At 42.7% G+C, this 27,901-nt stretch overlaps 2 protein-coding genes across 2 annotated transcripts in view; one reads left to right on the top strand and one right to left on the bottom strand.

The window, feature by feature from the left end:
* LOC112214382 (synapsin-3) overlaps nt 1-27,901 on the top strand; it is a 120,548-nt gene that overhangs the window by 44,991 nt on the left and 47,656 nt on the right. The window contains exons 5-6 of the mRNA XM_024373068.2: nt 5,098-5,254; nt 5,855-5,944. Of these exons, the coding sequence (XP_024228836.2) occupies nt 5,098-5,254; nt 5,855-5,944 (247 nt within the window). The remainder of the gene's footprint in view (nt 1-5,097; nt 5,255-5,854; nt 5,945-27,901) is intronic.
* Nucleotides 6,806-26,917, bottom strand: LOC112214383 (metalloproteinase inhibitor 3). Its single transcript, XM_024373069.2, has 5 exons — nt 26,626-26,917; nt 17,783-17,865; nt 16,706-16,817; nt 13,403-13,524; nt 6,806-9,468 (listed from the first exon to the last, which is right to left on the bottom strand). The coding sequence occupies exons 1-5, from the start codon at nt 26,753-26,755 to the stop codon at nt 9,271-9,273; spliced, it is 645 nt and encodes a 214-aa protein (XP_024228837.1). The 5' UTR covers nt 26,756-26,917; the 3' UTR covers nt 6,806-9,270.

Genomic DNA, 27,901 nt, shown 5'->3' on the forward strand with positions numbered 1-27,901 from the left:
GTCATAACACAAATTTCCCTTTCTGCTATAGGTAATTTACTAGTGCTATATCTCTGACTCGCTCCTGCACCGCAATTCACATCTGATGCTTTTCATATTAACAGTGGAAGTGCGCAACTTAATTTGTCTGTCATGTAGACCGAAGATCACATTTTCTGCTGGAATTAACGGTCTCTTACCCACTACACTGAGTGTACGAAACGTTAGCAACAGCTTCCTAATGTTGTGTTGCACCCCCTGTTTGCCATCTGAACAGCCTGAATTCGTTGGGTGCATGGACTCTACAAGGTGACAAGTGTTCCACAGGGATGCTGGCTCAGGTTGACTCCAATGCTTCCCACAGTTGTCAAGTTGGCTGGATGTCCTTTGGGTGGTGGGCCATTCTTGATACACACAGGAAACTGAGTGTGAAAAACCCAGCAGCGTTGCAGTTCTTGACACACTCAAACCGGTGCACCTGCTACCATACCCTGTTCAAATGCACTTCAATATTTTGTCTTTCCCATTCACCCTCTGAATGGTGCATACAGAATCTATGGCTCAATTGTCTCGAGGCTTACAAATCCTTATTTAACCGGTCTCCTCCCTACACTGATTGGAAAGAGCAGGTGTTCCTAATGTTTTATACACTCGGTGTATGTCTTGTGTTTTCTTGCCAGGGTAGGAGGTGCATTCACCATTTCTCTGACCCTCTGTGCTCCATAGGAGCTCTGCATGCATTCCTCACTGGACCATGGCCAGAGCAGTGGTCTTTACTGGCAGGCTCTACCGCATGACTGCGCCACCGCCCATCATGGTCCTGAGCTGCAGCCAGGTCTGCCTGTGACCGTGACAGTACAACCGCTGCTCCGAATAGTCCAAATGGTCCATAACATGTTCCTCTCCCAAATGCATATTTTACTGTACTTATTCTCTCTCACTTCCCTCTTTTTCTTTGTAGTTAAAGACATGTTCCGGTACTTTGGTGACAAAGTATATTTTTTTTTAAATTTACATTTTTTTAAAACCTACCGCTTTGGAAAAGAAAGGGGGACACCTAGTCAGTTGTACAACTGAATGCATTAAACTGAAGTGTCTCTTCCACATTTAATCCAACCCCTCTGAATCAGAGCGGTGCAGAGGGCTGCCTTAATCGACATCCACGTCTTCGGCACCCAGGGAGCAGATGTGTCAATGTGTAGTTCATACATGCATAGTCTATGAGCAGAATGAATGCCTTACCTCAATTAGCCACGAAATTCAGGACCTATATACTAGCCATGTCAGAGGAAAGCCCCCAAAATTGTCAAAGCCTCCAGTCAACCAAGTCATAGTTTGTTCTCTCTGCTACCGCAGGGCAAGCAATACCGGAGCGCCAAGTCTAGGACCAAATGGCTCCTTAACAGCTTCTGCCCCTAAGTCATAAGACTGCTGAACAATTAATCAAATGGCCACTCAGACTACTGTTTTTTGCTGTTATTGTCTATGCATAGTCACTTTACTTCTACCTACATGTACAAATGACCTTGACTAACCTGTACCACTGCACATTGACTCGGTACCGGTACCCCCTGTATATAGCCATTTTATTGTTACTTTATATATATATATATATATATTTTTTTACATAACTCTCTTTCTTGAACTCCATTGTTGGTTAAGGGCTTGTAAGTAACCTGTCCAGCGTTATCCAATGACGTGGCAGGGCGGGCGCAACGGCTCAGAGTGAGTGATGCTCCATTACTTTTTAGCCAGTAGTTCTAAAAGTAGCACTCGCAAACCAAAAGTGGTACCTGAAAATGGTGTACTATGTCACATACGTATGTACCTCTGTGGCGATAACTGTCCCTTACGGACGCTCCCTGTAGACCTAACGGGTGCACAATAACACAATGTCCTCTTGTTCTGAGCAATGCGCTGCAGTCAACACGCGTGACCTTTTGTGGAACACTTTGTGAGGTTGGGCCGTATTACCCTTATCAACCTGAGTCAGACAGATTGGAGGGAGATTACTCTACCAGCGGACCTTTTGAGGCTGGCATGAGGGCATTACAAGGATAAATGTACATGAATTGCAATTCCGAATAGATCTCCCAGTGGAGTCGATGAAAAGGTCAAAGATGTGGAAGATGCAGTTACTTAGAGAATGGAATGGCAGGCGATTGTCATGTTTGACTGGTATTCCCCCTCCCCTGACATGCTTCAAGGTCTGACGAAAACAGCCATGGCCACAAATGTGATTGTTTATCACGATGGTAATATCCTACCTCCCTGCCCCAGTAGCACTGACTTCACACATGGGGACAATCTGCTCCCTGATTCAACCCCGCACCAACACAGAAACGGCATCTACACTGAAAGCCCAATTACAGGAGTAAAAGGGTAAAGCCGAGTTCATTAATGCAAATGTTCCAATAAATCCTGTCCCACAGTTTGCTGCAATTTAAAGCAGTTGCCACCATCAAAGCCAACTGAACTGTAACACGCCGAACATGCACCAGCAAGACGCCCAGTAGAAGTGACTATGGCCTGGACTAGTGTGTGGGACCGATCTGTTGTGTTTATAGCTCCCACTCTGCTCACCCCCTCTCCCTAAGGAACCCAATTCCATTTGGCTAATAAAGCAGAACCTTCAATTCCACATAAATACAGCACATCCCTACCTCACATCTCTGGCATCATCATCTCCGTCCCCATTAAACATCCTTTTTATTGCAACACTGATGAACCATTTAAAGGGTGCATTAGCATATTGGCCATGAAGTGATCACCATTGGGCCTGAGCGATTTGGGATCATAAAGCACAAAATACATTTAATACACAGCTTTGATGTGATTCACAACCCACAGGGAGCATTACTCGGGCAGAAGGACTGATAACAAAGTTAATGGCTGGAATAAGTGTGTTAATGCTGTAGCTTTATAGGGCAATGCTGCTATTAGCTGTAGCCTGGCTAAAAACAATCGCATGATCACAACCTGCACTTCTATGCTAATGATGAGCAGTAAATAGGTTGTACAGATAGGTGCATGCAGCATACATAAGCCGCTATTAGCCGTCTATCACAGTGCCATCCGTTTTGTCACCAAAGCCCCTTATACCACTGCGACCTGTATACTCTAGTCGGCTGGCCCTCGCTACATATTCGTCGCCAGACCCACTGGCTCCAGGTCATCGAAGTTTATGCTAGGTAAAGCTCCACCTTCTCAGCTCACTGGTCATGATAACAACACCCACTGGTCATGGAGCACGTGCTCCAGCAGGTATATCTCACTCACCAAAGCCAACACTTGCTTTGGCTGTCTTTCCTTCCAGTTCTCTGCTGCCAGTGACTGGAACGAATTGCAAAAATCGCTGAAGCTGGAGACTTATATTTCCCTCACTAACTTTAAACATCAGCTAATTGAGCAGCTAACCAATCACTGCAGCTGTAAATAGCCCACCCAATCTACCTACCTCATCCCAGTATTGAAAGTGAAGTTATATTAAAAGGACAAACCTGGTGCATCAGATACCAGTGCATGTGATGTGGGCATGGTATGCGCAAGGTTTGTATCAGTCTGTCCCTTAATAAACAGATGCAGAAATAGATCGGCCCTTGGTCCAGTGCCACTACTGTGGCTGAGCAGTGTGCAGTGAGCACTTGGTCCAGTGCCACCTTGGCTGAGCAGTGAGCACAACATTTTAAAGAGAGCAGCTGTAGTCTTCGTGTCGCCGTGACCACGACAGCTCTCACTGATCCGCTGAGTCCTGAGTTGTGTCTCAAGTCGTCTGTCTTACATAAGCAACACTTCCATGGCTCTGTGTGTGTGTGAACCCAGTTGGTAAAGCATGACGCTTGCAACACCAGGGTTGTGGGTTTCGATTCCCACGGGGGACCAGTACAAAAATGTATGCACGCATTCCTGCGAGTCGCTCTGGATACGAGCGTCTGCTAAATGACAAATGTAAACATAGCAATCTCAACTCAATCAACACCAAGTACCTTTGCCAGAGCTTTCTAGACATTGATTCATTGAGAACAGCTAAAGTCCACTGGAAATAACTTTCAACAGCTTATCAAGTCGAAGCAATGACTTCAGACGGATACATCAAAAAGGTACCATTCACCAAACTGTAAATTACAATAATCGAGCATTCCTAACAGTTGACAGCCATCTGACAGAGAACTTAATTTACATCCCTCAGCTCAGCCAGCACAGATCCATCCAAGATAGCCCACCTACCTGAATCTAAGCTGAATTTACCTTTTGGGGGAAAAAAATAAAAAACACATCCCTGTATACCTGCCTTCAGTTAAAGAGTGGAATTTTCTCCCTCTTTATCTTAATCATAGCCAGATGTGATACAATCCTCCCGGGTCCCTGATGGGTTACTTGTCCCTGTTCCCAGAACAGTTTGTAATGAGAGGGATTAGGCTGCGTTAATTGGCTAGATGGTCAAGAAGATTAGCTTCTCTGACCAGCGTTCCTTTGTTCGCACTCCTCCTACGGCCTTTGAATAATGGAGCTTTTTTCCAACTTGTAAATAGTGAGCTGCATGTAATCTTAACGCGTTAATGCGGTGACAGACACTATCGGTCTGGGCTCTGAGCAGTTACAGCTGCTGTGTTGGACTTTGGAAATGCTCTACGATGGCTACTGTCGTTGTAGTTCGACTGCTTGAGGTCTGGAACTTGAGTGACAAAGTCCGTAATGAAGTACAGTATGCATGCACCAATCTTGGTAATTTACTGTATATACTAAAGCTAAATTCGTATCAATATCCAGGTCTCTAAAATGCCCTACTGACAACAGGTTGGCTGTCTTTACAGTGTAATGAAGTGTCATCAGCAGTCACAGGCACATGCCACTGGGCGTCAATTCCAAGGAGGTTCAATGTAATTTCATTGAAATGATGTGGAAACATTTGATTCAACCAGCGTGTGCCCAGTGGGACAGATGTTAGCTGACATTAATGCGTTCTTCCTGTTTGTATCAATGTTTTGTTAATTGGCGAAGCAGATTGTGAAAGTCAGGATGGTAGAATGTGCCCTTTTACTTTACCTTGACATTAGGAACGAAGAATGTTGTTGGTTTCCGTTATCTCATGTCCCACTTTGTTTTGTCTTTCTCCAGATCCTTCAAGCCAGACTTTGTCCTGATTCGCCAGCATGCCTACAGCATGACTCCGGGTGAAGACTTCAGGAGCCTGGTGATTGGCCTTCAGTACGGGGGAGTCGCCAGCATCAACTCCCTGCTCTCCATCTATAACTTCTGCAGCAAACCCTGGGTGGTGCGTGATCCATAACCTGCCTACTTACCTCCTTTCCTCCCTCCATCACCCCCTACATCTTAACCATAAAGAAGAAGCCCTTAGCGGCAGCCGCAGACTGATTTATTTGGGCTATTAAAAGGAGCCATAACGCCTGTCTCTGAAACCGCAAGACCAAGGTCCTCCAGTAATACCTGTTATTATTCACCCTGTTTTAACAGGACAGAGGTTACCTGGCAAGGTGCGCTGGAGCCGGGCCATGTTACATTTGTACCATGGCTAGTCTTTAAAACCCAGACAAAACATGTTGGTGGTAGTAGACAAAACATTCCGGAACTTACCTTTTTTAGAATTCTCACAATTTCTGAATGTTTTCGAGGTCAAAGTTTCTACCTAAAAACCTTTTTAATGGATAGGGCTGCATTCAGCTTTCAAGGTGTCAGTTTTTTTTATTTAAAAAAAATCTAGGACTGAAATCAGTGCAAACGTCCAATGATTGTGTTTTCTTTGGTGCTATGAATTCCAAATAACTACAGATGTAGTCTAAGACGCTTTCTATCCTGCCTTCTATATACAGTAACTACTATAGCTTGGCGTCTCGTGTTTTGTTTCTGCTTGCAGTTTTCCCACATGATTAAGCTCTACCACACCCTGGGCCCAGAGAAGTTCCCACTGAACGAACAGACCTTCTACCCCAACCACACACAGATGGTGAGCGCCTTCCTGACACACTGTTTCTAATGTGTGTTCCTCTTTACTGCATTACCATCTTCATATTGACACAGCACTCTGGGAATGTATGAACTCTGTATGTTTTTCAGATAATCTTGATATTGCCCTTGTGACACTTGTCTAATTTGGGGTAGAAAAAGCGAGAGTGAGGCAAAATATTTCCTTTGGCGTCAAGTGTAAACATTCACGCTGAATGTCTCAGCCAGAGTTCTGGCAAACAACTCCTGTTTGCATAATGCCCAACTTCATATTCTCTGGTTGTAGCTTCCAATCCCCGTCAGTTGAGTTTATGGTACTTCAAGCAGTGAAAACACAGACCACTTAAAGAATGTTGTCATCATAGTAGTCGTAACAATTATTTTGTTATGTCTCAGTGCAACACTATGGGCATCACAACATAGATCCCCATAGATCTTAGAGAGACAGTGGCAGTTAAGTAGGCTTAAGGTTGCTCCAAACTTTCAAGTGTAGCAGCTGGGCATTTTTTTATTAACATATTTTCTAGGCCAATGCCAAACAGGTGGGATTGATTAGTGTCTTAGTGAGAGCCTTGTTGGCGCTTGCTACCACGTTATCAACAATTTATTATGGTATTTATAAAGCAATATTTACTGGTGTAATCTAACGGGTGCAAGTTGGAGCAATTCTGTGTAATTCCATTACGTAGTGTAGCTCCTGACGAGACAGATTTGTTTTATGATATCACAAAGATATTGCTATAAAGGTCAGGTCCAAATTTGCCTTGTGACTGTGATAAAATACTGAGCTTGAATCATTACCTAGTGTGCTACATTCAGTTCAAGAAATCAACAGCACAAGAATCGATGCAAACTCATATAGTCCATTTTTCATTAAATCTTTTTATTATAAAAATAGAAAACACAGAAATTAAGTCAAAGGTTTCTGCAACCCCTACAAGGAAACGTTCGCTCACCCCCCTTTTTTAGGAATCAGTGTATACACACACACACACGGTACACAGCCTTTTGCCAGCTTCCTTTTTAATGCTCTCTGGATCGACTTGACCAAGTGTTTCTGTGTTTAGCAGACAGTATATTTACACAAACATGAACCACAAAAAAAAATACAGATGCAGAGATGCCAAGGCCAAAGAGTGAACCTTGCAAAACCAGTTGAGGGAGATTTGGTAGAGGGAAACAACTCTAGACTGACAACCAGAGAAGTGTGTCAATGAAGGCTGAACATAGAGGAAACCTTCCCAGTATTCTTACTAAAGGATGGAGTGGATGGATCTACATCTTCCGGGACTATCGGGCTACACTCATTGAGCCCACCATTCTCTCAATGCTAAACCAGTTCTACTTTTAACTGTCTGAGGTGAACAAAAACAGTGCTGCTGATATGTGGAACGTTGAGGCTTTCGTGATATCGCTGTGGCATAGGACCACTATCAGACTACTGAGGATCTACCTCTGCATTGCGTTTCAAGCTCAGCCAAGGCCTGGAGGAGGTGTCACCAGAAGCTCAGCAGTGGGGAAACCTGATGAAACTGATGTACCACCTCTCCTTTTGAAATGGTCGCAAATGTCGAATTCGGCATTGTTTTGATATAATTTTCTGTTCTACATTGTTGAATGATATAAAGAACGCTGACTTTCTGTAAATATAGTGCCTGAAATAATTGCATTTCATGTAAGAAGTGCCTTGTGGAGGAGGCAAGATTTAGATTTAATTGGAGTTCCTCACATTATAATAAATTGACTGACTCTATTTTAGTGGATTTCCTTCTAAACCTGGCATGTCAGGGCTGTTACTCTATTCTGTTCAACACCAACTTGGCATGGCCTTTTCTGAACATAATGGAAAAGTGGGCATAGCTGCGAGACTGGGCAAAGACTTCTCACTCCTGCTGAGGCATCTCTGTTTCTGACGGAATGGACTGAAGATACTGAACTGAAACTCAAAGTAGAAGAGTTTAGTGACAATAGTGTTATTTTCATCAGTTTCATCTGAAATAGTTAAAATACTTAAAAATGGAGTATACATTTTTGAAAACACTTTGTCTGAAACCTCTGCTTTAAACTCTGATGCAGTGAAAAAAGTTCCTTACCTCGTGAGAACCAGAAGGAGAACTGTGATTGGACAAAAGTACCATCATTCAAAATCTGCTGAAGGCTGATCTAACACAGAACTAACATTAAGTCAATGCTTTACAAACACAATTTGGGATTCTGGTCCTTCATGATAGCCAAACAGGGTATTGATGGTAATACAGTTTTGGCCAGATACAAAGATGTATATCTATATTTGCTATTGTAGTAGGATGTTTGTAGTATTTGCATGGATACTGTCTGATTTTGACAAACACCGATAAATAAATCTACTACAGAGGTTTCGGTCGAGTCAACTGTTCATTATTTTGTAACTTATCATATACATCAACAAAAAAATTAAATAACTTGCATTCATGTCTCTGCGAAAGATTTAAGAATTCCCTGTGCTTGAGCTGTAAGGGTCATTCTTAGTTGTGGTTAGAGACCAATATAGCTATACTCAACTCATCGTCCGATATCAGCAACGCATTCCTATAGTGTGATCTGCTAAATGACTAACATGTAAATGCAATTTAATACAACCAAGAATAAACTTTTACAGTGCAAGCAGTCAGGGTGGCAAAGATTACATCATTCATATAAATAGATATGTTGACAGTATAAACTGTGAACATACACTTTCGTGTGATCTCAAAATCATTGTTAAATATCTATTGTGTGACTGGAGGAAGAGTGCTTTTCTGAGGTCATACCTCGTGTTGGCATTATCCTTGTACTGGTGACAATGTGTCTGGTTACTGTGCATAACTTGTGTTGAGAATAACATTGTTGCAGGAGCTTTGTTGATACTGTTTGCACACCACACTTTGATATTAGGATCATTTTCAACCATTATGGATTGCTTGAAACTGCAGCGCTGAAATGCCATCCCACCCATATAAGCCTTAGGATGGTTTGAAAAAGGTATTGCTTTTTAGAGGGCCATTGTTATTGCATTCTGAAGAAAGTCTAATTTCTGCTCAGAAACTGAAATGTACAGCATGAAACAAAAAAGGTATTGTTTACATCAGAAGTGCTACTTCTGAGACAGCCAGGCACTGATTTATTTTAGTAGTTGTATATTTCGTCAGAGGGCGTGGGAGTGGTCGCTCAGGGCCAGTACTGTACGTTTTAAGAGTTCTGTAATACTCTTGTTGACGAGGGGAGTTGTGGAGTTTGGGAAAGGTGTAGAAGAGTGAGGATGAGAAGAAACTCCGTTGCTATGGTTTGGGGCTTGATTGTGGTTTACACTCAGGGGTCGGTGGAGTTGATGGTGGTTTTGTCACGGCCGGCCATCCCCCGGTACCAGCTGCAGTAGCCCTCTTTCTGCTGGATACAGGCGTAGTGCCGGGACTGGTAGCCGGGGTAGCCGAAGTGGGACAGCATGTCCGTCCACAGGCACTCGTTCTTTGAGGTCACAAAGCAGGGCAGGTAGTGGCAGGGCTTAATCTACAGAGGGAAGAAGCGAAACTACAAATGTAGCCTTAAAGCAGGAACATTTTATCGAGTAATGCTACAGCATACTGGTGAAGGCTCACTGTGTTTTACAGTTCGTCTTGAATGAAGTTCAATTGTATCCTTTTTGATTAACAAAAATTCTGATTTAGGGTATGTGACCGATTTTAGGATATGTTTCATTTTCTGTGAATTGTTTTTAAATATTGACCAATTCAAAGCACAGTGAGTCTACATTCAGCAGTAAATGAACAAGGCCAAGACAGACTGAGCATTTCAGGAAAAGGTGAAGCAATGCATAATCTTATACACAATACTTCATTTGTGGAGAATAAGATATTGATTAGGAGAAAGTGATTTAAGTATAAATCCCTCCAGATAATTGGGTCGAATCAGCAAAGGGTGAGTGAGTCAAGTTCTTTTTTGTAGTTTGTAATTGATTATATTACAATTTAGAAACTCTAATGCATTTTATACTCCTTGCTCTACAGCAGGGGTGGGCAATTGGTGTCAGTTTTGCCCCAGCTAACACACCCTGAATCACCTAATCACCTAATCATGATCTTCAGTTTAGAATGCAATTGGATTATTCAGCTGTGTTTGCTAGGGATGGAGAACAAGTTTGACACCAATCAGGCCCTCTGACTGGAATTTCCCACCCTTGCTCTACAGGATGAATGAAATATACTTTCCGGTACATAAGCCAGTGGAGTTCAAAGATTCATTTAATTGCTAGCCTCAAATGAAAGTCCCCTACTTAGTTTGTAGTTTTCCCAAAGGGAATAGAGGAGAAAACCAAATGGGCAGAAATCTGTATTGCACTGCAATTCCGTCAACATCCTTTAAACTTTTCATTTCCTTCTCACATAGGGCATTTGGAAAGTAATTAGACCAATGGACTTTTTCCACATTACAGCCTTAATCTAAAATTGATTTTAAAAATAAATTGAAGCATTGAAGGTCCCCAAGAACATAGTGGCCTCCATTATTCTTAAAGATGTTTGGAACCTCCTAGAGCTGGCCGCCGGCCAAACTGAGCAAATCGGGCATTGGTCATGGAGGTGACCAAGAACCTAATTGGTCACTGAAGGAGGTCCAGCGTTCCTCTGTGGAGATGGGAGAATCTTCCAGAAAGACGAGCATCTCTGCAGCACTCCACCAATTAGGCCTTTATGGTAGAGTGGCCAGATAGAAGCGACTCCTCAGTAAAAGGCACATGAAAGCCCGCTTGGAGTTTGCCAAAAGGCACCTAAAGGACTCTGACTATGAGAAACAAGATTCTCTGGTGTGTGAAACCAAGATTAAACTTTGGCCTGAGTACCAAGCGTCACGTCTGGAGGAAACCTGACACCATCCCTACGGTGAAGCATGGTGGTGGCAGCATCATGCTGTGGGGATGTTTTTCAGCAGCAGGGACTGGGAGAATAGTCAGGATTGAGGGAAAGATGAACGGAGCAAGGTACAGAGAGATCCTCAGACTGGGGACGAAGGTTCACCTTCCAACAGGACAACAACCCTAAGCACACAGCCAAGACAACACGGGAGTGACTTCGGGACAAATCTCAATGTCCTTGAGTGGCCCAGCCAGAGCCTGGACTTGAACCCAATTGACCATCTCTGGAGAGACCTGAAAATAGCTGTGCAGTGACGCTCCCCATCCAACCTGACAGCGCTTGAGAGGATCTGCAGAGAATGGGAGAAACTCTCCAAATATAGGTGTGCCAAAAATGTAAAATAAATAGCAACGGATATTTACAAACAAATAGGCAGGGTACGTGCAGTTTCATAGTCAAAGTGCAATTAGTCCAACATGTTAAGTTGCAGAATTGCATTCGGAATAAGAGTACTTGGCCCTATTTTTATTTTTTAACCTTAGTCTGTACCTGCGGCCAGAGGGAAGGAGCTGGAATTCAGGGTGGAGTGGATGGGAAGAGTCAACTGCAATTTTATTTGCCTTTATGGAGGGCTCTGCCCAGGTAGAGAGATGAGTTCTTGCTGTTGCTGCCCCATGATTTTTCTGCAAGTCCTGACTATCTTACCCAACCTATTTCTGTGCAACTTTGATAGGACAAGTATTGTGTGTAGGTTGATGAGGGGGGAAAAAACTATGTAATCCATTTTAAAATAAGCCTCTAAGATAACAAAATGTGGAAAAAGTCGAGGGGTCTGAATACTTTCCGAATGCACCGTATAGCCTGCCAAATGTCTTTAAAGGTGAAAAACTTGAAACTGACAAAATACTCTGTTTTAGAGAAATCCAAAGAGGTGTTTCAGTAAAGGCTGTGTGTACTGTAATGAACGACTCAGAGGAATCTACAGCAGAGAGCTTGAGGAATATGGGTTAAGCTGAATGGATTCTTTATGGTGCAAGCATTTTCTGTGAAGTTTCTGGTTCTGGTGTTCATAGGGCTGTTATGGACAGTTGGCTTTTTAATAATTTACTGACGCCAATGGTTTCTTTATGCACTGCAGTGTATTATTTTCACATGCTTCCTGCATTCCTTAGCTGTAAATCATCTTTTGTTGAAGAATGCAAAGGATGACAAAACTGGTTTTAATGATTTTGGCGGGAGCGTCGGTGAAGTGTGACGTTCGCACTCTAGGAGATTCTTGCACTTGATATAAAACCACAGATGGCTGTGTCTGCACTGCCTGTGTCTGACTTGTCTTCTCAGACAGTAAGCATGCTGGTTCATAGGGTTTCACACAATGAGGTGTTGTGTTCTAGCTATAGGATGCTGCTACACAAGTGTGTTTTTGTTTTTTTTCCCCCCGATTTTTTTAAAAGATTACGGTTGAACTGAAATAGGCAATAAACTAAAAGAAAAACGCTTCTACCATGGCGAGTTCTGTCCAAGTTTGTTTCTCATTTCTGATGCTGACTTGCCATGTTTGGTCACAGTCATACATTCCCCTCCACTGTTCTGCGTTGGCCTCAGACTCACTGTACGTCTAACGTGTCTTAACATTACAACCCTTTCTGCAGTTTGGGTGTGAGCAGTTTGAAAGGTGTTAGCCGGCATTTGGACTATGTAGCTACTCCGGTCTCCTGTCTGGCAATACACTTATTGCTGGTGACGGGAGCCGGTGATGGGCAGACCAGATGGTGTGTCTGGAGCCATGCAGTACAGTAGGATATTTATGAGCCTGGATTGGAGCTGCACAGGAGCAGGTTCCACATAAAGGGGATCTGTCCCAGCGCGGAATTCAGGCTTTGGAATAACAGGGAAAGTGATTCCGGTGTAGTTAAATGTAATAACTCAAAGATCATTCTAAATCTCTTTTCTCTCTCCTTGTCTTTCCTTCTCTCTTCACTTCCATTCATGGATGTGTATTATCCATTCTGATGCCAAAATGGAAAGGGGACAGCTAAAAGCTTACATTATATCAGTCAGCCACTGTCAGGAATTTAAAAGTATGTCCCTACAATCAGAAAAGTTACAATAACATAATCAAAATGATTTGGTATATATGTTGATAGTCATTCTTGTATTGTACTACACTTAAGGATAGAGGGAAACATTTTAAATGGTTTGGCAATGATTTCATAATTGGTTGTAGTTTTATCAGCATAATCTATTTGACCCAATATATGCAAGGCCACTAAAGCAATTATTATGGTCATAAAATGAACACAACCAATATCCGATATCTAATAACATATGGAGATTATGAAGTGCCTTGTCATTTTCTGTGGTAAGATGTCTTCTAGATGGAGGAACAGAGATGCTCAGAGCAGGATGGTATGCTTTGCAGTAAGCAGGGTGTTCTGCCTGCCTCTGCCCCTCTTTTTGGCTCCTACTCCTCCATCTTGGCTCTGCTGCTGTTGGGTTGCTTTAGCTTCCTTATACATATCCATCTTATCCATATTCTCCCCGGGAGCCACTTCATCCATATTCTCCCTGAGAGCGCAGTTGTTGCCACTCACCCTGCAGTTGCAGCCCAGCTGGTAGCGGTGGTTGATGCCCTTCTTCTGGGCCAGCGAGAGGCGCTCCCATGGCTGGTTGAAATTACACAGCCCGGTGTAGACCTTGCCGTCAAACACGCGGCCTGAGGGGGAGAGAGGGTTGGTTACAGATCAGCTTTTGTTAGGCATTACATCATTCGTGAATTATTTTTTTCATGACTTAGAAAACATTCATTACAATGGTTTGTTTGTTTCCCCAAAAAACAGACTGAAAAACAATTCATGTCATATTCCCAAATGCCATGGGAGAGAGTCAGATGTCCAAAGAGTCAGATGTCATTCTTAGCCTATTTTTGACTAATTGTATAATTGCCATACCTCGCCTAGCATAAATACACCAGTCAAGCAAGTGGTCCAAAGCGTTTGAACTATGGTAAGACCATCTTGTAAAGTAGGTCCCATATTAAACCAACACCCCTATTTCAGAATTCCCAAAAGGTTTTCTAACTTCTATTTTTATGTTTCTATTAGGCTTCTATTTTCATGTTAGGTAGGTTCACCCCACACTGTAGCCCGCCAGCTAGCACTCAAACAGCATGGTTGTTTGTAACAGTGTATCTATCCATTGCCAGTGCTACACTGTCCTGTTGTCATCACACACTGAGCTGAAAGCTGGCAAACACACAACTCTTGGAACGTGCTCTCACTCTGGGTTGATCAAAGCTCAACCCGTGGAGCGAATCTATTAGGCCTTGATGTATTTAACATGGCTGTAATAGAGTCCTGATACAGTATGACCCAAGACCCAATTACAGGCTCACTCCCCAAACCAGAGCTAGAGCTGCTGCCTGGCCTGGATGACTGTGATGTCATCACCCAGCTACAATAAACACACTTGTGTTGCCGGGGTGATTTCCTTCCTCATGTTTCATTGGCTTCGTAGGGCATGTTTACAGGTTTGGGACGTAGTGATGGAAACATTCAACGCACAGCTAAACAGTATGGCGGCCTTAGGTCTCACTAAACTGCTCTCCAACTTCATAGCAACTCATAGGCTCAGAGACAGTTTCTATCTACAAGCCATCGGACTGCCAAACACTTGAATTGGACTGACCACTTGCGCTGACTCTCCACACCTTAGCACACATGCGCTCACGCACACACCCACACTGACATACTCCCCACACACACACACACACACAATTGAAGTCGGAAGTTTACATACAGCTTAGCCAAATACATTTAAACTCCGTTTTTCACAATTACTGACATTTAATCCTAGTAAATATTCCCTGTCTTAGGTCAGTTAGGATCACCACTTTATTTTAAGAATGTGAAATGTCAGAACAATTAGTAGAGAGAATGAATTATTTCAGCTTTTGTTTCTTTCATCACATTCCCAGTGGGTCAGAAGTTTACATACACAATTAGTATTTGGTAGCATTGCCTTTAAATTGTTTAACTTGGGTCAAACGTTTTGGGTAGCCTTCCACCAGCTTACCACAATAATTTGGGTGAATTCTGGCCCATTCCTCCTGACAGAGCTGGTGTAACTGAGTCGGGTTTGTAGGCCTCCTTGCTCGCACACGCTTTTTCAGTTCTGCCAACAGATTTTCTATAGAATTGAGGTCAGGGCTTTGTGGTGGCCACTCCAATACCTTGACTTTGTTGTCCTTTAGCCATGTTGCCACAACTTTGGAAGTATGCTTGGGGTCATTGTCTATTTGTAAAAATCCATTTGTGACCAAGATTTAACTTCCTGACTGATGTCTTGAGATGTTGCTTCAATCTAACCAACTAATATTTTGTTCTCGTGATGCCATCTATTTTGTGAAGTGCACCAGTCCCTCCTGCAGCAAAGCACCCCCACAATATGATGCTGCCACCCCTGCACGGTTGGGATGGTGTTCTTCAGCTTGCATGCCTCCCCCTTTTTCTTCCAAACATAATGATAGTCATTATGGCCAAACAGTTACATTTTTGTTTCATCAGACCAGAGGACGTTTCTCCAAAAAGTATCATCTTTGTCCCCATGTGCAGTTGCAAACCGTAGTCTGGCTTTTTTAGAGGTTTTGGCTTCTTCCTTGCTGAGCGACCTTTCAGGTTATCGATATAGGACTCGTTTTACTGTAGATATAGATACTTTTGTAACTGTTTCCTCAGCATCTTCAAGGTCCTTTGCTGCTGTTCTGGGCTTGATTTGCACTTTTCGCATCAAAGTACGTTCATCTCTAGGAGACAGAACGTGTCTCCTTCGGTATGAAGGCTGCGTGCAGTTTATACTTGCGTACTATTGTTTGTACAGATGAACTTGGTACCTTCAGGCGTTTGGAAATTTCTCCCAAGGATGAACCAGACTTTTTCTGAGGTCTTTACTGATTTCCTTTGATTTTTTCCATGATGTCAAGCAAAGAGGCACTGAGTTTGAAGATAGGCCTTGAAATACATCCACAGGTACACCTCCAATTGACTCAAACAATGTCAATTAGCTTCTAAAGCATGACACCATTTCCTGGAATTTTCCAAGCTATTTAAAGGCACAGTCAACTTAGTGTATGTATACTTCTGACCCACTAGAATTATAAGTGAAATAATCTGTCTAAACAATTGTTGGAAAAATTACTTGTCATGCACACAGTAGATGTCCTAACCAACTTGCCAAAACTATAGTTGGTTAACAGTAGAGTGGTTGAAAAACGGGTTTTAATGAGGCAACCTAAGTGTATGTAAACTTCCGACTTCAACTGTGCATTCATGCAAGGCAGCATTTCGTTGGATGGTGTATCCTGTACATACAACTAATGAATTGAAGTTGAACTTGATAAATGCCTTCCTGCACTGGAAATGCCAGACCTTCTCGCTAGAACTGTTCATTATAAGAGAGGAGAGAAAGTTCTGCTGTTTACGCCCCAAAGGAGAAGGAAATGCTTCAAAAAATAAGTCCCCCCCGCCTCTTTCGTCTCTCACAGACGCGAGGTTATATATAGTGGGAAAGTTTGTCAGAGCAGTCAAGTCTTCAGGGAGGAGGGGTTGCATTTAAACAAAACAAAAAACTGGGGCTGCTGTTAGCAACGCTGCCATTGTTGTGGGACGTGCTGCAGAGCGGGAGTTAGGGAAATAGGCCTGGGAGAACAAGCTGGCATCAACTCCACTGATGTGCTTGCTTGCCTCGCTAATTTGTTTTTGGTAATGTGCTCGTGAGGCTGTTTCTTATTGCTTATTAATAGCTCTTAATGGAAAGACATTGTTTCTGGCACCACCATGACAACTGTGCAGCCCGCCAAGTACAGATCAGTGGTACTGTATGGTGGAATATTGACTCACCTGTGATCAGATACTGGTACTTGTTGATGTCGAACTTGACTCCACACAAACTCTCAGATGCATCTGTGTAGATGTGCTGAACGTGTTGCATTTTGTTGAATCCTTTGTACATCTGCAAAACAGACCATGACAAACAGTATGTCATAATGATTATAATCTGGAATGAAGAGCACACCTCTGGCACTTGTTCTTGCTTCTGACGCAACTGGATTTATTGAGTTCTCGAAGTTGTCAGGATTCCACAACAATAAACAAGAGCAGTATAATGATATTGCTTCCAATATTTCAGTGTAGTAGAGGAAGAGGCCACTGATGCTATCATTTAACCACATGAAAATGAACATAATTACAGGACATAATGAAGACGTGACTTTGGGGTTGAACCGTGGGTCCACCCATTGAGTTCAGGTGCGGGGAACACAAACGCTGCCGGACAAAGTAAATGTTTACCCTGGGATTTGTTGTGTTTGGTCCGTCGTGATTTATTTGTCTGGGAACAACAGGAAATCCCTGTTTAGACACTGCTATTCTTGGAAATAACAGGACAAGCCGTGAAAGAGGCGAGCCATTGGGACCTAAAACGGGGGATTTCTGGGAAAATGTTTCTAGGGGCAACAAAGCCCACTCTTCATAATTTATTTACTGAGGCGATTGTCTTTAGGCCATTACGACTACGTTGGATTCCTTTGGCCAAACAAATATTCAAACACACTTAACTTGGGTTAGCCAAACCTTCTTGCCACAGGGCCAAGCTTTAAAGGTGATGATGAAAACAATGTCTAATCCTCTGTAACATACTCTTGTGGCACTTAATGGAAAAGCTTGGCCATTTCACAGAATCTGTGAACTCATGTTTTGGTTATAAGAATTAGGGATTGCACTATAACTTAAGTGATACTGCTGCAGTTGACTAGTCATACACTTATCATTTTAGTAGGCCTACAGTGTTAAAACTGGTCTCCTAGTTTCAAAGCCTATGAACTTGTTAGTGATTCTTATAGCCTTGTATGGTTATGCTCTTCAAGGTATGGGCCAGATTATGAAAAACTCGGGCTGAATGATGCGATGATGGCTTACCTTCATCTGTTTGACCGTGTAACGCATGGTGCCAAAAGGCCCGTCCTTCAGTAACTTCTTGCCCACCACTTTGGCACGGATCACTGTAGACAAGACACAAGCACAGAATTAGTCAATTTTGCAATGGACAGAGATTGGAAATCCTCTAGCTGCCAAATCCAGCATATTGGATAATTTCCCGTATTTAGGTCACATCAGAGCAAGTCTTGTCCCTGTCCCTGACACCTGGAGCCAGGCTGATGTTTGTGTGAGCATCAAAAAGAGGAGCCTAAATACAGTAGTAAGTCCAATGTGTTCAACATATCACCCTTGCAGATGCTTTAGCTAGAAGTACCTCCCGATTAGGACCCTAGAATACATTGGGCTGCTCATTTGCTTTTCCAAAGCCTATTTTAAACCCAGCCCCTAGAGGAGAGACCCATGGAAGATTTTGGAAGGGTTTGGCTCAGTTTATAATCTATTAATTTATTTTTATGGATTGCGCCTGCTTGGCAAACAAGTCCAATGGAAGGCTAGGGTCTAGCATTTGAATTTGACTGAGGCCAAAGCAGTTCTTCAGGACAGTGAAAATGTGGCCACAGCTTTTACTACTACCTCCCTTCTGCCTTATCCTTGTATCGTAAAACCATGCGTCTCCACTGTTTTATACAACCTCCTTTCTTTACATTCAGCACAGGGTGGAAAAAGATCTTATCAGTGCTGCTCACCCTCATGTAAACAGCGGCTAGGGGACACAGTTTGGCTGTGGAATCACCTTGTTTGCTTTCGCTCCTTTTAAAGTAAGTGGGGTCCATTGTGCGGGGGAAAATCGGCTTTCGAGCGAGGCCTCATTTAGACTAGTGAATCGGGTCCTCCCCAGAGTACTTGTATCAGCGCTCTGGGGCCCCCCGGGGGAGAATGGGTAGTGAAAGGGTAGTCCACATGCAGGCGCAGTCGACTTGAGTCAAGTTCACCTGCTCCCCGCAGCCTGACAGCCACAGACATAACTAATGGTGGGGATGTTTATCTTTCCTCTCCGGAATGTTCTTTCTACATTCCTTTTGAGGTTCACATTCTCGAGGCTGTGAGGGGGGAGAAAAGGGAAGCGTGTCTCACTCCTCTAGATAGAGTGAAGAAGGGATGTACTGTAACATCTCTTATAGCGTCATAGTATGTATTTAAGTCCCAGACACAAAGGGAGTCTAAAGGACAAGCAGTAATCGTGGTGGTTTATGAATAGAAAAGTATCCTAGAAGATGCCGGTGAGGTGACATCAACACCTTCAATGGAGCTCACATTTTCACCTGTCAGTTTAGAATGACTAGAGCATCAGCCATCCAATTTGATAGCTTCTACATCCATGTAGAAGGCATCGATTATGTTCAACCTATTCGGGTTATCTATTCTCCTTGTGTTTTTGGTGACTTTTTTTGAGCCAATGTACCCAAGGACATCTGCTCTATTAATCTATCAACTCGCATATTATGAGCCTCAAAGCATTGTGCAAGTTACCTAACCAGTCTCTGCTATGCAGAGTCAAATGGATGGTACTTTCACTGATGTAATTGTATGGGGCAAAGGCACTATTACTGTGGAATGTGAATATATGAAACATTATGCTACTCTGATCCCTCCTTATGTGATGTTGATGCACTGATCCCTCAAACTATTTTCAGAAGCCAGTAGCCGAAAACCTGACTTCCCCTTAAAACCTAAACTCCATTGCAAAGACGGCTTTCCCCACCCAAAACGATAAGACTCCAACTCCAAAGAGCTTTGCGTTGAGCCTTCAACTGTTATTAGGCGTAGGAGTCATAGGTCATATCGCTGAACAAGAGTCCAACAGTAACACCAAACGCTCTTTGAGGCGGGATACGCTCACCACTGGGCGGGCAACCACTAATTGGGTGGTGCTGAAGTCATTGCCTGGTGGAATGTGTGATAGGCCGCAGCTGCTGGTGAGACCAAGGATTTGTGTTATTCCCTACAGCGACCCTTTTGACCTCCAAGGGAAGGGCCCTGAGTAGATCTCAGAATGCTAGCTATATTTACTCCTGACCACAGAGTTCTTTCAATATGCCTCTTCAGGCTAGGTCTGGTCCCCAGTGTCAGAAATGACCAAATTGTGAGTGTTTATGTAATCCAATTCTAAGCCCAAGCACTGCACAAGATATCCACCTGATCAGTACTGGTTTGTTTAGCTGTAAACGGCACTGCAGCTAGACGTCTCTTGCAGCTCTAGAGTGTGCCCCCTGTCCTCTCTCTGTGTGTGCTGCAACACACACATAGCAATTACAGGCGAGTGCTATTCTCCTGTTTCTGCCGCATGCATATTAATGTTTTGTGGTGGATTTGACATACATTCCCAGTGGAAAGTAAATGGATTTTTCTTAATAAGGAGAAGTAACTGGGGTATGACAGAGAAAGTAATTGAATTAATTTAGCACAGTATCTCTTCCCCGACGCATGGGATTACTAAACTATGCATTCAAATGCTAATTGCAACACGAGTGGGAATGTAATTCAATCAAGCAGTTTAAACCTCCTCCTGCTTTCCATTTTGCCTGTGAATCTTGAGGCACCTCAGGCTAAATTGTGATTGCAGCAAACAGATTGCGTGATGAGGGAAAAGTCACCATGACAAGGTTGAAATAGATGGTCATATGAAGAGGGGAAGAATAGGGGGAAATAATGTGGTTGTGTATAACCAGAGTTGTGAACTGTGTGTGGTGATAAGTGAGGGAGAGCGAGACTGATTCTGAACATGATCTGAGTGTGCGGGGGGGGGAAACGATGCTACTTAGTATGACACACTAACTGAGTGCCCCACTCAAACAAGAAACCACTCTTAAGTGCTCTTCCTCTTTTTCGAGCTGACCACACCCGTAGTGAGATTACACTTGACCTGAATAGAAAAGTCATGTCCGCACCAGTTCACCGACGAGATGGAAGCAACTTAACCAACGTGTGTAGGTCTGATTTAAAAAGATATGCACTATATAGGGAACAGGGTACTATTTCAGAAGCAGTCATGGACTACACTGGTGATTTTTGAAGTTAAGCGGTCTGTAGAAAAGGGATGGCTTAAACGCTCTATGCCTGTCTAACAGGGTGTACATGTCAAACATTCAGGGAATCTTGCACCGCTTGACCTGTTTTAACAGGAAGGAACACTGGCCTTATGGAATGAAGCGGCTTTGAATGCACCGAGCTGATCCCAAATGACGTAATATTCCTCATAATATGGGACCATCTATGCCCTCTGCCAGTTGGGAAGAGCATAGTAGAGAATAGGATTGGTTTTTGCATTATTGCAACCTATAGTAACTGTAGCTCATTGCTTCCCTCGCCAGGTCTCCCAAGAGAAAGGACAGGGTAACTTGAGGACCTCCCTCCTCACCACTCTGAGAACTAGCTTACACCAGGCTAAACTACTGTACATGGTTCTCCAAGGTTATTATCCCAGGCCAAGTCACACTTACCCACAGCAGTAATCTTCTACATTGAATCGGTGCATGGTACGAGATTGTAAAGGTCTGCTCCTGACACCTCAGCTCCTTGGGATATTAAACACCAGGGCCAAAGTGTAGCTAGGGCCGACCAAAACGCTAATCTGCTGCATGAAAAGCTTTAGAGAAACAGCCTTCCCCTGTTCCAATGTGAATGGGCTGTTTCAGCCCAGTAGGTCTGCTGTGCACCAAAAGTCATCTCTCTGTCTCTGTCCGTATGCAGCAAGAAAAGAATTGTCAGGAAATGGTTGACTGTCTAGAAATGCAAGGAAGGGTTCATTGCGAGAACGTATATCAGCTGACCTAGTTCAACTCCTGACGTTGATTGCAAAGTTACCCTCGGGTTATTTGGAGTTGGTATTTGACATGTTTTTTCCACTTTGTACCCTAATTTCCTCAATTCAGAATGTCTATCTGATACATCTATTAGAGCTGGTGCTGCTAGTTATTATGGAGCAGGGCCTACGAAACAACGGGAGGCTTTGAACTCAACTCTGGCTCTTAAAATTGGGATGATTGATTGTTCTACAGTGTCACCTTTGAAGTTGATAGTGGAAATTAGTCCTTTCCTCACTCAGCGTTACACCTGAGGGGAGCTTAAGGTCATCATTTGTGTTTTAATCCACATCTAGATATTCACTGTGTGTTAACCATAGCCGTTTGACCATAGTCCTCAAATAAGTTAGCTGCCAAAAACCCTTGGGGTATTTTAGATTTAGCTTTAATCATTAATACCTTTTTAGTCTTAATCACATTTGTCATTTCGTCCTTTGTTAAGTTATCAGTCGATTAAAATTCAGGACAATTTTAGTCTAGTTAGGTCAGTGCATTTTTTTTCTCTATTAAATAATGAATATTTAAGCTACCTAACTTCCATCATGTGCACATTCAGATAGCCTTGGCCAACTAGGCCTCTATCCCCTGGTATACCTTAGATGGCAACGTTGATATTGTGGTAGATTGTATCCAATGCCAAACATAATTAACCATATAGGCAATAAAGCCTTGGCTACAGGGAAACAATTTACAGCTCTGATTTTCTGCCCATCACAACCGTAAAGGGGATAAAGTGGTTAAGGGGAGAATTTGAGCTTTAAAAAAATGCCAGAAGTATTACTGTACTCCTAATATTCAACGAAGAGCATTTGTTTTACCATTTGGGGGGGGGGGGAGAAAGCAACCGCAACTCGCATTTACAGACCACTGTGCGAGAGCGGCAACAGAGATGAATGAATAACAGTGCGCATGGGAAAATGGAGCTTCAGATGTCAGAGAAAAAAAAATAGCCTACACAAAAGAGTAAACATTGAGTATGTTTACATTCACACTAATTTGATTTTAAACTGATTATAGTAAAAGGCTGAGTATGGCATTCGTCATGTAAACACCTTGTCTTAATCAGCATGAGGCCATAATTGAAGTAGGCATACACTGATTAAAACACCTGGTTTTCTGAGCAATATTTTGAATGATAAGGACATGTAAACAGCTTAATCGGCGTTCCAGTGGTGTATTTGATCTGTGCATGTGCCTGCACCAGGTAGTGCAAGCTTCCCTTTTATGTGACTGAAGTGAGTTCAGAAAAACTGAAAGTTTACATCTAAATAGTTCTCACATACAAACTTTACAATGGATTCGGAAAGTATTCAGACCCTTGACCTTTTCCACATTTTGTTACGTTACAGCCTTATTCTAAAATGTGGGATTTTTATTTCTTTAATCTACACACAATACCCCAGTATTCAGAACCTTTGACATGAGACTGTTTCCATTGATCAGCCATGAGATGTTTCTACAACTTGATTGGAGTCCAACTGTGGTAAATTAAGTTGATTGGACATGATTTGGAAAGGCACACACCTGTCAATGTAAAATCCCACAGTTGACAGTGCATGTCAGAGTAAAAATCAAGCAATGAGGTCGATGGAATTGTCTATAGAGCTCCGAGACAGGATTGTATCAAGGCACAGATCTGGGGAAGGGTACCAAAACGTTTCTGCAGCATTGAAGGTTCCCAAGAACACATTGGCCTCCATTCTTAAATTGAAGAAGTTTGGAACCACCAAGAGGTGGCCTCCTGGCCAAACTGAGCAATCTGGGGAGAAGGGCATTGGTCAGGGAGGTTACAAAGAACCCGATGGTCACTCTGACAGAGCTACAGAGTTCCTTTGTAGAGATGGGAGAACCTTCCAGAAGGACAACCATCAATGCAGCACCAATCAGGCCTTCTAGTTGAAGTTAGTTACAAGTCAAGTGTCCAGGATTCGCATCAGTTCAGAAGATTGACGAGTGACTGAAGTGATTGCCTGGAGCTGTGTGGGAGAGCTCAATCAGACTGCGCAACTGAAATGTGAATTCTGCCAATGAGAGGATAGCATGAAATATTCTGCATGCATGCTTGGAATTGGACAAAACTGATGAAAATTTGCTCCATGTCAAATTAAATGTCACAGGGAATTCTCGTCACATTTGTCAACTAAAATTAAAAGTAATTTGTAATAGTTTTTTCCCTCTCAGGGCATCTCGTCTCATTATCATAGTTTTAGTCAGGAAAAATGGGTTGTTGATGAAATAAACAGCCTTTGTTGAAAGTAATGTTCATATGAAATGGGAGGGAAAGATGAGGATAAATGCACATTTTATAACTCATATCTGTCATAAGGAATATTTTGTAGGTATAGATCTGCATACAGTATGTTTTAGGGGTATTTTGAAACTAAGGTTTATCAAAGGTGACATTTTCTTAAAACATTCATCAAACCCCAGTGAAGTGATGCAATGCAAGGCCATATGAAGCTTTTGGAACTGCGTTTCATCCCAGAAAATGGACTTGTGCTTTTTTGGACAAGACTGCAGCACATGTTTGTTTGGACATGCCCAGGGGACACAAATCAGAATATCCATCTTAACTCTAGGTGTTGCCAGGAGATAACTGTTATCCTTCACTATCCAAAAACATAATGTTCATGCCAAACTCCATTTCCAGTTGGCTTACAACACAAGAGCTATTGGAATTTTACATGTGAAATCTTGCCTAAAGATGTCATCAGTTGCATAATAATTATGCAATAGTCATAAGCTTACATGTTCATGATAACTGCACTAAAGCTCCATCCTAACAGAAGTCCAACACTATCTTCATTTACTGTCTAACTGAATGCAATAGCCTTCATTATTGCTCAATGAGCAGAAGATTGGTATACGGTTAAATAAATGGGGGGGGTAAGTGTGCATGTTACTCCCATAGAATTATCTCAAGCTTTTTCCATGGCCAATTGTCCCACTTGTGAAAAATAGCTCTACAGTTGTCATCTACATGATGAAATGTGATCCTGGCTTTGGCATTATGGCATGTTTACAGTGTTATGTTTTATCGGGACTACTGTGACACAGTCCCTTGCAATGGGAGGGAAGAGGCATCCCTAGTTCTGTGCACGCTACAGGCATTCGTGGCGCACTTCTGGCTGAACCAAGACCTTGGAAATGGAATTTGGAGCACTTGCAGCCATTAAAGCCAGCCCTAGATTCTGGCCCACTAGGCTCCACTCCTTGCCAATGAGATGAGCCAATTTAGGGGACATGACAGGGTGACACTAACATTTGTACTACCATCTTCAACACAATGGAACCAGGTCACTAACTAGCATAAGCCACAATAATTATAATTAAATAAGAGGCGATGGTCATCGATGCTGAGGAAATGTTTGCATAAATATGTTGGTGTTTGACATGAATGGTCAACCTGCCACGTGTGTGTGTGTGTGTGAGGGAATTATTTTTAAACTGTTGCCATATGTTGAAAAGTACACATCGCTTTCTCTCCTCTGACCTCGTCAGGCTTCAGTCATAGTTCACTGGCTGGACTAGGGATCACTGCAGAAAAAAAACATGACATCATAGTTGGAAGACTCCGCCCATGGAACAGCTCTGATGTCCACTTCTCCTCCGCTCCGAGGCATTGGACCACTCTTTGCTACCCTAACTGACATTTGATGGCTGTGTCTGACAAAGGTGTGTGTGTGTGGTGGATGACTGGTCAAACCCACACTCTGCCTGCGGCCAGCAGTTCCGTTCCACAATACAAGAGAGCTGCACACAGTTGTCCTAATACCGTATATATAGCAGTGGACTCCTCTCTAACTCTACCTTCTCCCTCCTGCTTTAGACCCCCACAACACTAATTATTGCTCAGGCTTATCAAATAATCCCTTACTCCTTTTCAGGAATGAGTCTCCTGCAGCAACAACGGAGCGCCAGGACCCACCTGGTCTTAACAAGTGTTATCCAATAACACTGCTCAGGTTGGACTGGCATTCCTCGATAACAACAGCTGAGTTAATGTTATTCTGGCATAGCCTGTGCATGCATGACCCAGTGGTAGGTACAACAAGCTTTACAAAGCCACCCTCAGAGCAGGAGGCCAAAGAAATCTCTGCTACAAGTGGGTCCGAGGACCAGCCCCAAAAGAAAATATACCTGGTATCAACACAGAAAATACCAGTGCACCTAAGTCAATAACCAATACTTATTATACCAATATCAAATGCGTGAATGGAATGAATCAGCCCCCTTTTTGGAAAGTAAACATGTGCTTTCATAGAAGAGCACAAACACTTGAAGGGCAATGCTATACCAATAGGACTGTAGAATTAACAAGTTGATTGCAATAGCACTTGCTTAACATTCCTAGCTAAGTCTTGGCTCTTACATCTTATGGAAAGCCCAACCGAACAGAAGAGCATCCAAGAACAGTAGCTCGTCTCCACTTCAAATCTGCCATTGGTAATCTCCACACATGGGTGCAATATTCAGTCAGCAGTAAAACCCCTTGGCTGGCTACTGTCTGCCTGTTCTGTTTTGGTTTATTGCTCAGCAAGTGGTCATTTAGCTCTGAAAGACATGATCAGTGGGACCTGTTTCCATGGATACCGTTCCCATTTAACTCTTCCCTCTCATCAGAGCAAGGGGAAATAAAGTAATGCTTCCTCTCTCTTGACTCACTAATTTGAGAGATGAGGCATTTATTTAGACTACTCAGAAAGCGTGCTGTTGTAGTAAACCGTTAGCCTACGAGCCATCTGATTCTTGCAAACTGGAATATTCTGACAGTCTGTTTTTAAATGGGCTTTTAGGTTTAGGTGATGGTTCCATTTCATGCATAACTTTGTTTGGCAGAGATTTACCCATTACTGTAGGTCCCACAAAGTTGCATTATACTAACAACAGTTTCTTATTGAAATATAGTCCATGTATGCAGAATATCACAAAACCACTGCAAACATACATTTCAATAGAGAAAATATTTTAGTTGGCATAACATAAAAGACATATGTGGCCACAAACCATACGACTTACCTATGTCAGAGTTGCAGTACGCATCTTGCGGGTGCGACAGAGCACACGAGCAAGCCTCTGTGAGTTGATAAATCTGAAGGCTGCTGAAAACGAACAGCAAGCTGAGCAGTTGGTGACAGAGGGACTGCATTTTTAGTGCGTAAAATCTCCCTCGCTGTCTTTACTTTACAACAAAAAAGTTATGTCGCCGAATAGTTATTCAAAGTCTGTCCCGAGTTGAGCTCTTGTCTGCTTCAGTGGGTATGTCCAACTGTACTCTCACGTCAGGGTATTGCCTGTCACTGGATCTCCGAGTGCGAGTCACAAATTACATATAGTGCGGGAGACGCTGGAACGCCACCCACCTCGCCAGATTTCGCGGCACGACAGCCAATCACGACTCGAGCCGTCGATGATGTCAGCAAAGAATAACAGATGCATGACATATTGGAATTGACTTGACAATGAATTGACTTTACAATATTATTTCCCCCCTTTTCACGTTTGTCAGCCCTGAAACATTCCAGTCTGAGTAAAAAACCGCTGGAAATTGCTAATTGAATGGAAAACCATATTTTAAAAACTTTTATTTAACTTTATTTAACTAGGCAAGTCAGTTATTAAGAACACATTCTTATTTTCAATGATGGCCAAACCCAGACAACGCTGGGGCAATTGTGCGCCGCCCTATGGGACTCCCAATCACGGTTGGATGTGATACAGCCTGGATTTGAACCAGGGACTGTAGTGATGCCCGTATAAGCCTGATGTAATGTTTCATACATACAATGAGCATTTATTTATCATAATTAATGGCAGACTTGCCACTTGTTTATGTTGTTATTACCATGTTTTGTTCATGTTAACAGTGAAACAGCAACATGTACAAATTTAGGTTTCCTTTGGGTGTATCAGAAAGACATGGTTTTGTGGTTTTTCCAGGCTCACCACTAAATGTCCATTTATGTTCGGTGAACTTCTGTAGCATTTTCTGGTCAGTGATCAAAGCTCAATTCTAGGCAGTAATGAACTTCATTTGTTTACACCATACCTTTTCATATAGTTAAAAAAAAACTTGGACTCTAGACAGTTTTGCACCTGTTGTATAAAACTGTGTATGCTTATGAATACACCTCTGTGAGAACCACAGAACTCTTTTATACCTTTTGAAAAATCACTTCTGCGTATTGGCATGAGTCTCACAACCAGCCTCATTTTCAAAAGCTTCTTATGCTGAAGTTGACAGAGAGAAGTGTTTTTCAAGTGACCCAGTGTGTGTGCTGGTAAAATCCTTCAC

Source organism: Oncorhynchus tshawytscha, unplaced genomic scaffold, assembly GCF_018296145.1.
Source record: "Oncorhynchus tshawytscha isolate Ot180627B unplaced genomic scaffold, Otsh_v2.0 Un_contig_8799_pilon_pilon, whole genome shotgun sequence".
Taxonomy (NCBI): Eukaryota; Metazoa; Chordata; class Actinopteri; order Salmoniformes; family Salmonidae; genus Oncorhynchus; species Oncorhynchus tshawytscha.